The sequence below is a fragment of the Macaca fascicularis genome, chromosome 20 (genome assembly GCF_037993035.2).
Source record: "Macaca fascicularis isolate 582-1 chromosome 20, T2T-MFA8v1.1".
In the NCBI taxonomy this organism is placed as follows: domain Eukaryota; kingdom Metazoa; phylum Chordata; class Mammalia; order Primates; family Cercopithecidae; genus Macaca; species Macaca fascicularis.
Window position 1 is genome coordinate 63,913,871 of NC_088394.1, and position 14,371 is coordinate 63,928,241.

Sequence of the window (14,371 nt, forward strand, 5' to 3'; positions counted from 1 at the left end):
CGCATGCCACCACACCCAGCTGATTTTCTTTTTTCTTTTTTCTTTTTTTTTTTGAGATGGAATTTTGTTCTTGTTTCCCAGGCTGAAGTGCAATGGCACAATCTCGGTTCACCGCATCCTCTGCCTCCCGGGTTCAAGCAATGCTCCTGCCTCAGCCTCCCAAGTAGCTGGGATTACAGGCATGTGCCACCATGCCCAGCTAATTTTTTGTATTTTTAGTAGAGATGGGGTTTCTCTATGTTTCCCAGGCTGGTCTGGAACTCCTGACCTCAGGTAATCCACCAGCCTTGGCCTACCAAAGTGTTGGGATTACGGGCCTGAGCCACTGCTTAGGCCTTTTTTTTTTTTTTTTTTGAGTTGGAGCCTCGCTCTGTCACCCAGGCTGGAGTGCAGTGGGGTGTTCTCAGCTCACTGCAGCCTCAGCCTCCCGGGTAGCTGGGATTACAGGTGTACCCACCGCGGCCAGCTAATTTAGTTTTATTTTAATTTAATTTAATTTAATTTTACTTTATCGTATTTTATTTTATCTTATTTTGAGATGGAGTCTCACTCTGTTGCCCAGGCTGGAGCGCAGTGGCACAATCTCCACTCACTGCAAGCTCCGCCTCCTGGGTTCACACCATTCTCCTGCCTCAGCCTCCCAAGTAGCTGGGACTACAGGCGCCCGCCACCACGCCCAGCTAATTTTTTGAATTTTTAGTTGTTCTACCGTGTTAGCCAGGATGGTCTCAATCTCCTGACCTCGTGATCCGCCCACCTCGGCCTTCCAAAGTGCTGGAATTACAGGTATGAGCCACCATGCCCAGCCTGTTTGTTTCTTCTGAGGCAGAGTCTTGCCCTGTCACTCAGGGTGGATTGCAGTGGTAAGTTCACAGCTCACTGTAGCTTTTACCTCCTGGACTCAGGTGATCCTCCCACCTCAGCCTCCTGAGTAGCTGACACTACAGGAGTGAACCACCATGCCTGGCTAATTTTTAGAATTTTTTGTAGATATGAGGCTTTGTTGCTGAGGTGCTTCTAGAACTCCTAGACTCAAGTGATCCTCCTGCTTGGGCCTCCCAAAGTGCTGAGATTACAGATGTGAGCTACCATGCTCTGCCTTGGGCCTGAGGGTTTTAAGCCAGGTTGGCTATCAGTCTCCCTGTTGGAAGAGTCCTTTCTGGGCTGTGCTTCAGGGCTGTGTTTTTGGCCTCCATGATAGCATGTGTGGGGGATAGCCACGACTGGTACTGATTTCAGGGCCCTCACTGCAGGTCATGCAGATCTACTGGCATTCCCTGTGGCTTCAGACACATGAGAATCTTTCTGTGTGCAGTCTGGAAGGAGTGACATGGTCTTCCCAATCACTCTCCTGCCTCGGGCTAGCATCTTTGTCTGCTCTGCTTTGCTGAGATGGTAGAACAGGGTTGTGACTTTGAAGGTTTGAGAAAACTGACATTATCCTCCATGAAAACTCATGTGTTTGGACTTTGGGTTTGATGTGGAACTCTTCTGCCTGAGGCCTTTGTTTGGAGGCGGAAGCCCTGGTTCAGGACTGCCTTGCCCCTTTCTGAGAGAGCCAGGCTCAGAGGAGTGCTCTCACTGATGTGGTCTGTTTGTTTTTGTCTCCAGGCCCAAGTTGTCACTAGGAGTCCTGACTCTGGAGAGGCCTCCAAATCTAGTCAGTCCAATTCCACCACCTATCAGCTGCTGACCTAGAGTGAGTTGGAGTTGGCTAACCTCGCTGAATCTCCTTTTGGTCATCTGTAATGTGGGGGTTGACTCACAGGGTGTGGTTACAAACAAGTGCACATAAGCTCTTTGCACATTTCTATGCCTAATATGCATTGGTGAAGATGAAGTGTTCACAACCAGACACTGTTATTTTGAGTTTTGTTCTTGGAAACACTTAAAATTGGAGGATAAAAATGGGGTTTTTCTGTTGTCTAACGGGATCTCCTGGGTCAGAGGTTTTAACCTGGGATCTATGGCTGAACAGTTGAAAATTATTCACAAGGCTGGGATATCTCTGCCTCTGAGCAAATGTGTTGGGAGAGGGCCACAGTTGCCGAGACATTCTTAGAGGGTCTTTGTGCTCACAGAGACCTAATGGTCAGCGAAGGCTGGTGTTCAGAGGTCATCAGAGTCTTTTCTGCTCCTCAAGGAGCCGGGCCTCAGCCTGCAGACTGTTGGGGTGAAGCAGGAGATGGTGTGGTCAGCGGCCCTCTCACAAGAGCTGTAGGAGAAGCTGTCATGATGGTCAGTTCCCAGTCTAATGTGAGGCTGCCTCTGAGCCCAGGCTTTTTTTGTTTCTTTCCAGCCTATTACTTGTACAGTAAATGTGTTAGAAACAAGATCAGAGCTTGCTGGCTATTTTGGGAAACATCCTCCAGCCTGGCCTGGAGGATGTGAGAAGGGTGGGGATCGCAGGAGGGGACTTGCCTGTGTACCAAACACAGTGAATAGGCTTTCAGTAGGTTCTGTTGTGTCTGTGTATGTAGCTGGATTGATGTAGGAGGGAATGGCTAGAGAGATGGGGATGAGGGTGGAACTTAGGGGGTTTGGCCTTTAAGCCAAAAGCAAGGGTGTTGTAGGGGAGGAGCATGGTCAGCTTTGTGGTTTAGAGCTCAGGGATGCAGAGTTAGCAGAGAAAGAGACGGGCCTTGACCAGAGGATCCAGTGTCAGCACTGATGTACCAGATGAGCTTAGGGCAAGACCCAGCGACATCACTGGATGACGGTGGATGCTGACAATGTGGCTGTTGTGATCACTACGTGGAAATAAACACAAGACGGTGAAGCAGGCCTCAATCCACATAGTTTTGAAGGTTCCTTCTCATTTTCTGGGAGCCCCTGATCTGTCCTATTCCTCAGAGAGCTTACTCTTCCCCACTCTGCCCTGCCCTACCAGGCCAAAGGATCCTTTTCTTCCTTTATTCTTCCACTCCATTTCCTTCTACCACTACTTCAGTCAAGGAGTTTTTGTATCAGAAAGTTATCACAGGCTGGGTGTGGTGGCGCACGCCTATAGTCCCAGCACTTTGTGAGGCCAAGCTGGGCGGATCACTTGAGCTCAGGAGTTTGAGACCAGTTTGAGCAATATGGCGAAGCCCAGTCTCTGTAGAAAACACAAAAGGGAGCCAGGCGTGGTGGTGCTTGGCTGGAGTCTCATCTCCCTGGGAGGCTGAAGTGGGAGGATTGCTTGAGTCCTGGAGGTTGAGGCTACAGGGAGCTGAGATGGCACCACTGTACCCTGACCTGGGGGACAGAGGGAGACACCCTTTTCATGCCCCAAGACATTTGCTGGTGCTGTTTCTTCTGGTTGGCGTATCCTTTCTGAGGACTGCCCAACTTTGCTGTGAGCCAAGGGTAGAAGGAGACATGGCCCTTATCCATTCCTCCAGCTTTTCCCCTACCCTCAGAGCTCTTAGGCACTGGGTATGGCACCTTGGAAGCTGCAGCAAGGTCAGGGCATGTTGAGTGACTAAGCATAGCAAATGCTAGGGTGGAAGGGGCAGAAATGCCAGGGGCGGGAGCTGTGCTCTGCCTTAGGTCCTCTAAGTTTGTGTGTGGGTACAGCCAGAGTCTGACCCCTTGGAAATGTGACCAAGACCACAGTGAAGACTAGATGATGGTCCTGTGCTTTCCCCACTTGTTGATTTGTTTCTTGGCAGAATGAACTAGGATACACCTTGTGTTCCTGTGTGGCAGGCATGACTGGATCCAAGCTTTCTCCCCTGCTTGCTTTAGATTTTCCTGGACATTTCTTAGTCATCCCAGCACTAAGCTTCTATTTTTAGTGCCACTACCTCCTAGGGGACCTAAAATAAAGCTGGCTTAGCTTCCTGGTCCCTCATTGGCTTGAGTGTTGGTCATAGAGTGGAGGATTGGCTGTGTTGTCACTCTTCCCCTACATAATTCCTCCCCACTGGCTCCTCTGGCTTTGGGTGAGGTCACAAGGACTGGAGTGAGCTAGCACTTACCATGTTGAGCTGAGGGCTTTATCATGTTCCCTTAGAGAAGCTTCACAACCACTGGCACTGTCAGGTTGCCATCCCCATCTTACAGTGGAGGAGGCTGAGGCCCTAAGAAGGGCAGTGACTTGCATCAGATCCCACCACTGCGAATGCTTGTCTGCTGGGATAGAACCCACGTCCTCACTGCTTTGGTTCAGAGTCCTATTATCAGGACAGAGGGGATGGGCTCCTCTACAGTCGGGGCCAACCACAGAACAACACGTGGGTCTGCAGTCAGGGGATCTGCAGCGAGATGTGGGCTTCCCTACTTGGAAGAAGCCTAGCAAAGCCCAAGCGACTCTCCCATCTGGGGCTTGGGTTTTCTATCCAGTATCCTTGCAGCCATGGTTTCTAGTTGGGAAGGGGCCTCCCCTCTCTCTCAGAGACCCAAGAGAGACAGCTCCTTAGGGTGAAGGCAATGCTGGGATGAGGGGATATGAAGTGATGACACGTTTCCCCTCACAGCCTTCAGCCCTGCTTTCCACAACCCTCAGCTTTCCCTCTGATCCTTGAACTCATGTCCCCAGTTCTGAAGTGGGTAGGAGTTACTCCAGTCAATGAAGAAATATCCTAGAAAGGGCCAGGTCAGGTATCACCTGGCCTCGGGGAAGTAAACTGCCCCCATGAGACTAAGGGGTCACTTGCTGTTTTTGTCAGAAGAGGGGCCTTGACTGGGTGCAGTGGCTCATGCCTGTAATCCCAGCACTTTGGGAGGCCAAGGTGGGTGGATCATCTGAGGTCTAGAGTTCGAGACCAGCCTGGCCAACACGGTGAAATCCAATTTCTACTAAAAATACAAATTAGCTGGGTATGTTGGAGGGCGCCTGTAATCCCAGCTACTCCCGAGGCTGAGGCAGGAGAATCCCTTGAACCCGGGGAGCAGAGGTTGCAGTGAGCCAAGATCATGCCATTGCACTCCAGCCTGGGCAACAAGAGTGAAACTCCATCTCAAAAAAAAAAGAAGAAGAAGAGGGGCCTTGAGAATCTGCCCCCATCCTCACTGGGTCTTCTTCCATCTGTCAGCATAGCCCTGGGACAGTGTTGGGGGCCTGAGCGCTGTAATACAAAATAGTACACACACACAGATATCAGTTGTTCTGGGCTGTAAAGTGGGAAGAACAGCAATAACTCTGACCTTGCAGTTTGTTGAGAGGATTACATGGAAAGATATTGGAAGAGTGCTTAACTCCTCCCATAAGGACCCTCCCCTTACTGGGCTTTCAAGGGCCTGCTCTGACCTTACTTTGTTGTAGATCCACCCTCAGCATCCCTCCTGTGTGCTCCACGACCCTGTCATCTATGTGTCTCATCAACCAAGAACTCAAAGGAAAAGCTGGGTCTGGTCCACCTCTGGGCTCCCAGCACTGGTCTGACTTGGGAGGGGTCTCCTGCCAGTTCCCCAGGGCCTCTCCGTGTACTCTGAGAGAACAGATCTCAGCAAAGGACTCCAGGAAGGCCAGTGAGGGGTGGGGATCAGTGGCTGGTCACCTACTTTTGTGGTACCAATGCTTCCCTCCTGGTCTCATTGGTCTTGCAGGTCTCCGTGAGGCCGGGTGACGCTCCAGAATGGGAGACAAGCCAATTTGGGAGCAGATTGGATCCAGCTTCATTCAACATTACTACCAGTTATTTGATAATGATAGAACCCAACTAGGCGCAATTTACGTAAGTTTCCAGCTCTAGGGCCAGAATAGGACCTAAGGGAATCAATCTGGATGTTGGGCGAGTATGTCCAGTTCACAAGTTTTGGCAGCCCTATCTGGACTGGCTACACCTCTGTATCTGAGCTTTTGTCCATGGGACGGGTCTGAGGCCTGGCCCAACTAACTACCTGGTCTATACTTTTCCTTTTGTCAACTTCCCACGAGAGTGGGAATCCTGCTATTCTGGGCAGGGTATTCTGGACTTGCCATTCCATGTGGCCAGCACTTGTCATGGCACATGGTTTTGGGTTGGGCAGCAATAGGCAGAGGTTAGGGCTCATGGTGCCCTCTGGAGGCAGCAGCCAGGAGCATCCTCAGTGCAAAACTAAGCTCTCCTGGAGGCCTGGGGTCCAGCTTCCTTTTGGATCCAAAGCTCCTGAATGCTCATGGGAAACAAATGGGGTTAGCCCAAGGGAGGCTGATATGTCATTTGACAAACCCTTCTATGCAGGCATTGTTGACTGCTCCTTTTTTGAGATGGAGTCTTGCTCTTTCTTTTTTTTTTTTTTTTTTTTTGAGATGGAGTCTCGCTCTGTCGCCCAGGCTGGAGTGCAGTGGCTGGATCTCAGCTCACTGCAAGCTCCGCCTCCCGGGTTTACGCCATTCTCCTGCCTCAGCCTCCCGAGTAGCTGGGACTACAGGCGCCTGCCACCTCGCCCGGCTAAGTTTTTGTATTTTTAGTAGAGACGGGGTTTCACTGTGTTAGCCAGGATGGTCTCGATCTCCTGACCTCGTGATCCGCCCGTCTCGGCCTCCCAAAGTGCTGGGATTACAGGCTTGAGCCACCGCACCCAGCCATTCTTTCACTGGGCTGCAGTGTAATGACTCGATCTCAGCTCACTGCAACCTCTGCCTCCTGGGTTCAAGTGATTCTCCTGCCTCAGTCTCCTGAGTAGCTGGGATTACAGGTGCCTGCCACCACGGCCAGTTAATTTTTTTTTTTTTTTTTTGAGACAGAGTCTTGCTCTGTCGCCCAGGCTGGGGTGCAGTGGCCGGATCTCAGCTCACTGCAAGCTCCGCCTCCCGGGTTTAGACCATTCTCCTGCCTCAGCCTCCCGAGTAGCTGGGACTACAGGCGCCCGCCACCTCGCCCGGCTAGTTTTTTTTGTATTTTTTAGTAGAGACGGGGTTTCACCGTGTTAGCCAGGATGGTCTCGATCTCCTGACCTCGTGATCCGCCCGTCTCGGCCTCCCAAAGTGCTGGGATTACAGGCTTGAGCCACCGCGCCCGGCCTGGCCAGTTAATTTTTTGTATTTTTAGTAGAGACGGGGTTTCACCAGGCCAGGCTGGTCTCGAACTCCTGACCTCATGATCCACCCACCTTGGCCTCCCAAAATGCTGGGATTACAGGCGTGAGCCACCACTCCCGGTGTTTGCTGCTCTTATAGTGGTGTTCATATACACCAAGAACTAATTGTACTTGATTCTGCCTGAGATTCAGTCACAAAAGTGTGATTGATCAGGCAGGTGATCCTGATGGGAGTGATAGGAGTAATCCAGGCACAGTCTCAGAGCCTGACTGGGCTGAGTGTCCATAGTCTTCCGTGTCTGTCTCCAGAAAGTCAGGGTCCATTCAGAAATTTTGGAAAAAATAAGGAAATCTTATTAGTGGAAGACCAATTCCAGCACAGATATTATTTGATTGTCATTATCATAGTAGAGTTTTTTTTGTTGTTGTTGTTGTTTTTTGAGACAGAGTCTCACTCTGTCACCAAGGCTGGAGTGCAGTGCGGTGATCTCGGCTCACTGCAGCCTCTGCCTCCTGGATTCAAGCGATTCTTGTGCCTCAACCTCAGGAGTAGCTGAGACTACAGGCATGCACCACCAAGCCTAATTTTTTTTTTTTTTTTTTTTTTTGAGATGTAGTCTCACTCTGTCGCCCAGGCTGGAGTGCAGTGGCGCAATCTCGGCTCACTGCAACGTCTGCCTCCTGGGTTCAAGCTATTCTTCTGTCTCAGCCTCCCAAGTATTTGGGACTACAGGCACATGTTACCACGCCTGGCTAATTTTTGTATTTTTTAGTAAGAGATGGGGTTTCACCATGTTAGCCAGGCTGGTCTTGAATTCCTGACCTCAGGTGATTCGCTCGCCTCAGCTTCCCAAAGTGCTGGGATTACAGGCATGAGCCACCGCGTCCGGCTACGCCTAATTTTTGTATTTTTAGTAGAGGTGACATTTCACCATGTTGGCTAGGCTGGTCTCCAACTCCTGACCTCAGGTGATCCGCCTGCCTTGGCCTCCCAAAGTACTAGGATTTACAGGTGTGAGTTACCATGCCCAGCATAGAGTTTTTGAAAACTTGAAGTGATCTGACCTGAGATCCTGGCAATTCTGCCTCATTATCTCTCTTTTTTTTTTTTTTTTTTTTTGTGGGGGCGGGGGGGGTGGAGTCTCACTCTGTCACCCAGGCTGTACTGCATTTGTGCAATTTTGGCTCACTGCATCCTCCGCCTCCCAGCTTCAAGCAATTCTCATGCCTCAGCCTCCCAAGTAGCTGGGGTTACAGGTGCGCACCACCATGCCCAGCTAATTTTTATATTTTTAGGAGATTGGGTTTCACCATGTTGGCCAGGCTGGTCTGGAATGCCTGACCTCAAGTGATCTGCCCACTTTGGCCTCCCAAAGTGCTGGGATTACAGGTGTGAACCACTGGCCTCATTATCTCTTTTTTTTTTTTTTTTTTTTTTTGAGACAGAGTCTTGCTCTGTCGCCTAGGCTGGAGTGCAGTGGCGCCATCTTGGCCCACTGCAAGCTCTGCTCCCTGGGTTCATGCCATTCTCCTGCCTCAACCTCCCAAGTAGCTGGGACTACAGGCGCCCGCCACCATGCCCGGCTAATTTTTTGTATTTTTAGTAGAGATGGGGTTTCACCATGTTAGCCAGGATGGTCTCGATCTCCTGACCTCGTGATCCACCCGCCTCGGCCTTCCGAAGTGCTGGGATTACAAGCGTGAGCCACTGTGCCCAGCCTGGCCTCATTATCTCTTAGAGCAGGCCTGAGCCAGAGAGTTAGGAAGGTCCTAAAATAACAATTTATATTTATTATTTCATAATATTCAGCACCTTACCCCTTTGAAGGTTAGGAAACTAAGACTCAGAGAAATAACTTACTAATGTCACAGCTAGTAAGTAGCAGAGGTCCTTTTGAGTTCTGCCCTTGAAGGCTGTGGAAGGGAAGATTTGAGGTGGAACTAAGCTAAGTGGGTTACATGTGAGATATTGCTTCTTGGTGGTAGGGAGGGTCCCAGACTAGGCCTTGGGAGGCCTTGTCAGCCTGTATCTCTCCCTGACCCCAGGGGTATCCAGAAGGCTAGCTAGAAGGTCCACAGTAGAACTGAGCCTGGGCCGTGGAAGGTGATGAATGTGGAATTTTTCCAAGTTATTTCTGATGACTTTTTTTTTTTTTTTTTGAGATGGAGTCTCACTCTGTCACCCAGGCTGGAGGGCAGTGGTGCGATTTTGGCTCACTACAACCTCCCCTTCCCAGGTTCAAGCGATTCTCCTGCCTCAGCCTCCTGAGTAGCTGGGATTACAGGCATGCGCCACCACGCCCAGATAATTTTTGTATTTTTTAGTAGAGCTGGGGTTTCACCATGTTGGTCAGGCTGGTCTTGATCTCCTGACCTTGTGATCTGCCTGCCTTGGCCTCCCAAAGTTCTGGGATTACAGTCATGAGCCACCGTGCCTGGCCATATTTCCGACACCTTTTGGGGACTGACACCACACAGCAGGATGGCTGAGCTCAGGCCACATATAGCCCTCCCGGGCCTATGCATATCAGTGGCCGTATGACTTCTTAAATACAAATGGGAAGTATATTTTATTAAATAGTCTTTCAGAGCCTGGGTCCATGGGACAATGGGGTATACTTGAAGATGTAATGTTTGGAGGTTATACTCAGTCTCCCTCTTTAGACAGGGAAACTGAAGTGTGGGCACACTTCTCCAAGCAAGACCCTTTTCAGAGTCTTTCCAGGGCCTTAGAGATACCTGTACTCTGAGGTCCCAACCCTGGGGTTTCCTCTGCATTTTTCAGATTGACGCGTCATGCCTTACGTGGGAAGGACAACAGTTCCAGGGGAAAGCTGCCATTGTGGAGAAGTTGTCTGTAAGTAGGGATGAAAGCCAGGGTGCAGGTGGCTCCTTTCCCACCTCTTCGGGCCTTGGTTCTCCCACCTCCCACTCTCTCTCTTGCAGAGCCTTCCGTTCCAGAAAATCCAGCACAGCATCACCGCGCAGGACCATCAGCCCACTCCAGATAGCTGCATCATCAGCATGGTTGTGGGCCAGCTTAAGGTAATGGTGCTGTCGCAGTGGTAGGGAGGGGTGGGCGGGCAGAGGAGAGTCTTGTGTCCCTGCTTTCCCTGTGGATGTGGCCGGCTTATCTAGGGACACCCAGACAAAGTGACTGTCTAGAGCTGCGTAGTTCAGTATGCTAGCCATTATCCACATATAGGTGGGAATTTTTAAGTTACATTAATTAAGATTAAAACATACTTCTTTGGCTATACTAGCCATATAGAACATTTTTGTGACTGCAGAAAGTCCTATTGGCAGACACTGGTCTAGAGCCTTTAGCTGGAAAAGGGAGAAGTATTGGAGCAGAATGGGACTGGGGTGCCAAGCCACTAGGCTCCCACCTGCCCCAAGGTCAAGGTGGACAGGCCAGCTGGGTGTTGAGAGGCAGTCCACTACTGCAGCCCTTGCTACCACTCCTCAGGCTGGCTGCTGGCTCCTCACCTGCTGAGCAAAGCAGATTCGTGGAACTCTCTCTTTCTCTCTTTCTTTCTTTCTTTCTCTCTCTCTCTCTTTTCTTTTCTTTTTCTTTCTCTTTCTTTCTTTCTTTCTTCTCTTTCTTTCTATTTCTTCTCTTTCTTTGTTTCTTTCTTCTCTTTCTTTCTTTTTCTTTTTCTTTTTTTTTTTTTTTGAAGACAGAGTCTCTCTCTTGTTGCTCAGGCTGGAGTGCAGTGGCACAATCTCAGCTCACTGCACCTCTACCTCCCGGGTTCAAGCGATTCTCCAGCCTCAGCTTCCTGAGTAGCTGGGATTACAGCCGCCTGCCACCATGCCCAGCTAATTTTTTGTATTTTTAGTAGAGACAGGGTTTCACCATGTTGGCCAGGCTAGTCTTCAACTCCTTGACCTCAGGTGATCCACCCGCCTTGGCCTCCCAAACTGCTGGGATTATAGGCATGAGCCACCGCCCAGCCTGGAACTCCTATTTCTCTTTGCATTTTCCTTTCTCCTTCTCAAGACCTGTTATTCTCAGAGACTTCCTGTGGTCCCGCAAACCTGCCAGGAACTCTCCAAGGACCTGCTGTGCTTCAGCCTATTAAAGCCAGATTCTGGGCCAGGCGCAGTGGTTCATGCCTGTAATCCCAGCACTTTGGGAGGCCGAGGCAGGTAGATCACCTGAGGTCAGGAGTTCGGGACCAGCCTGACCAACATGGAGAAACCCTGTCTCTACTAAAAATACAAAATTAGCCAGGTGTGGTGGCACATGCCTGTAATCCCAGCTACTCGGGAGGCTGTGGCAGGAGAATTGCTTGAACTCAGGAGGCGGAGGTTGTGGTGAGCCGAGATTGCACCATTGCACTCTAGCCTGGGCAATGAGAGCGAAACTCTGGCTCTAAATAAATAAATAAATAAAGCAAGCCAGATTCTGTTTCCAAAAACACCCTTCTTCCCAAAAATAGCAGGACAAATTGGCTGCCCCTTGGCCTGGGCTTGTGTCTCACAATAACATGGTCACATGCTCGCTGTCTCTAGCCTAGCTGGGACAGGGCTTCCTGAGTCCAGAGTGGGTGTGTAGGTGGTCCTGTGGGCCTCTGCAGTGGACGCAGAGGCACCTGCTTTCTGGCCTGGACTTTCCTGTGTCAGTTTATCCTGCCTGTCCAAGATGTCTTGCTCAGTGCCTGCGCCTGAAGAGGGACAGAATTCAGGAGGTCTCTGTAGGGAGTTCATTGCTCACTTTCTCAGGCAAAGGTAGTAAACACTGCTCCTTCCCACCTGGCTTCATGTTCTTCCTGGTGATTCTGTCCAATTTGGAGCTCCCAAACAACTGATTTGCCTCCTTGATGACGATAATTCCCAGAAAGCAGGTGATGTTAGAGACAGTGCTGGTTAGCTAGGCTCCTGTTTCAACTAGGCCTCATCCTAGTTTTCTGCAGTTTGGCTGCAGGTTTCTTGCCTTTTTTTTCATCTCAAATACTGTTTATTACATGACAGGAAACATCATCAGATGGTGAACCTATGTTTTCAATATTGTTTGCAGGTTTTTTTGATACGCTAAGTACTTGGTAAATACTATGGGATTAATTTCAAAATTGTGATCACTTGTGCCTGGAGGTATGTGCTTGGAGGCAGGTACATCCTCTGTCTTTGCTATAGCTAAGGGTGAATTATTGTGCAGTTTAAGCACACATAGCAGTAGGCGTGGCTGATTGTTGACCTCCATGTGCCCAGGGCCTTGTTTCATACATTATATCAATTCACATTCACAAGTACCCCTTGGCTATACTGGGATTTGAGTTCAGGACAGTAGGGCCTGATCCTAAAGTCCACATTTTTTTGCCCTATTCTCCTACCACTGAATTATCTTCCTGTTTCTTGATCCCCTTACTGAATCCTCTTCTCTCTCCTCACAGGCGGATGAAGACCCCATCATGGGGTTCCACCAGATGTTCCTATTAAAGAACATCAACGATGCTTGGGTTTGCACCAATGACATGTTCAGGCTCGCCCTGCACAACTTCGGCTGACCTCCTCTCAACTAGGCACTCACGCTGTTTCCTCCTCCCTCCTCTTCCCAATACTATTCCCACTCCTCCAGATGCTCCAAATATCATGCACAAATGAGCAGGGCCGCGGCGGGAGTGGGCGCAGTGCGCTGCTGCCACCGAGGTGTTGTGCATGATGTTTGGACACTAGACTAGTTGCATCTGATGGGAGAAATTTGTGTTGTACCAGCGCATGCCTTGGAAAGACTTAAGTAATGCAAAAGGTTGTCCTTTTTTTTTTTTTTTTTTTTTTTTAATCTACTGACAAGTTGCTCTAGTAACCCAAAGAAGTGAAGGAGAAAGCAGCTGCCTCACCGCCCAGACATTGATTTGTTCAGATGTTTCAATGCCTCATGATACAATAAAACCACAAAAATTTTCTTAACAGTTTAAATTGTTTTAATTAGTTTACTAGTTGGCTGGGCATCAAAAGCCACCCGGACCCATTGTCTGTCTCATGTCTCACCCTCCCACTTCTGCCCCAACTCTGAATACCTGTTTCAGGGAGAAACTGCTGAAGCAGCACTCCCAGCTAGCCTCTCAGAAGCCCTGTAGGGCAGTTCTCTCCCACTCCACAGGGCGACTGGTCTTGGGAAAGCAGGCAGGAAGAGCTCAGGTCCGACTTGAAGCTTCTCGCACTGAAGCCTGTGCAGTCAGTTCTGATACCCTTTGTGACTTCTGCTCTGGCGAGGTTCAGGGCTCTAGTAGCAGGAGAGATGATCCTGAATCCTGCTGAAGCTGGAGAGGCCTTGGCAAAATGGCCCATCACATTTAGGCCCTGTGGGCTGAGGTCTCAGCAGTATCAAGGGAGGGGTCCGCTGTATCCCCAGAAGGATCAGGATCATATCCAGGGTGCCCCACATACACCAAACCAGGCAGAGGGCAGCTCAGCTCCTGTCCCATCTGCTTTGGATATCATTACCCAAAGGCAGGTAATCCGAAGAGCCAGCCTCCACTGCCCACAGAGCCAGGCCCAGTTGGGTTGGAGTATAGGTCAAGAGCTGTGGAAGGAGGCAGTCTGTGAGGGACTCATAATTTAGGAGTCCTCACCCCTCAGAATGCTGCAGGACATTGCCAGGCCTCTATTCCCTTCCTCAGAATACAGACTTCATGCTGTCTTCAAATCCCAGGGAGTCTTAGCTATTAGGGCAGTTTCTGCTTCTCCATTTTGGGGACAAACGCCTTGCCCAATACAAATCTAGCCCCGCATCCCACAGACTTCTGGATGGTATAAACCTAGTGGCAACGTAGCAACGATAGGCCAGAACCAAACCCAAGATTTGGGTCAGTGCCCTGTTACGGGTTTTAGGATTGGTAAGGACACCACAGCTAAATCTGACGTGTAAAAGGATACCCTTTCCCCGTCCCAGTGTGGGTGGACTGTATCCCCACCTCTTCAGATCCCATAGATTGCCGGGTGACATTGGGCACAGCGCTGGATGGTGTGCTGTTTGAGAGGACAGCATGCTCAGGAGATTTCAATAGGAATGGTCTCTAGACTGATGTGTATTTGGGGAAGTGGGGGTGGGGAAGAGGTAGGTGCCTGCTGCCTCAAACCACCTTGTGTAAAATCTGCAATACAGCTTCTTCCATGTACCTGTGCCTGAACTGTCTGCAATAAAGAAGAATTTGTAAACTGTGGTTTCTTTCTTCTAACCTGAGGGTGCCAGGTGGGACAAGGGGATGCTGGGGGACAGTAGGGAACAATGACTGATCATTGTGGTGGGACCATCTCTGCTCTTGTAATTCCTGAGTTTTATGACCTCGAGGGTCGCCTCAGGCCTTGAGTTATTCCCACCCATTCTCCAAAGGAAACCTGAGGCACCTGCCAATTCAGCATATTCTGGGGGTCTGAAGGACCTTAGCATGGGCGGCTGAGTTGACCCCGTCCTGGG

At 50.0% G+C, this 14,371-nt stretch overlaps 1 protein-coding gene across 9 annotated transcripts in view; it reads left to right on the forward strand.

Moving 5' to 3' along the window:
* The window catches only part of NUTF2 (nuclear transport factor 2), a 28,648-nt gene extending 14,536 nt beyond the window's left edge, over nucleotides 1-14,112 (forward strand). For 2 of the 9 annotated variants that reach the window (XM_065537516.2, XM_045382665.3), the window contains exons 2-7: nucleotides 701-786; nucleotides 1,612-1,699; nucleotides 5,533-5,660; nucleotides 9,734-9,805; nucleotides 9,895-9,993; nucleotides 12,345-14,112. In XM_065537516.2, coding sequence (XP_065393588.1) covers nucleotides 5,562-5,660; nucleotides 9,734-9,805; nucleotides 9,895-9,993; nucleotides 12,345-12,458 — 384 coding nt within the window. In that variant the 5' untranslated portion in view covers nucleotides 701-786; nucleotides 1,612-1,699; nucleotides 5,533-5,561 and the 3' untranslated portion in view covers nucleotides 12,459-14,112. The remainder of the gene's footprint in view (nucleotides 1-700; nucleotides 787-1,611; nucleotides 1,700-5,532; nucleotides 5,661-9,733; nucleotides 9,806-9,894; nucleotides 9,994-12,344) is intronic. The other 7 variants (XM_045382664.3, XM_045382663.3, XM_065537517.2 and 4 more) reach the window with 4 other exon arrangements.
* The last annotated feature ends 259 nt before the right edge of the window (nucleotides 14,113-14,371 follow it).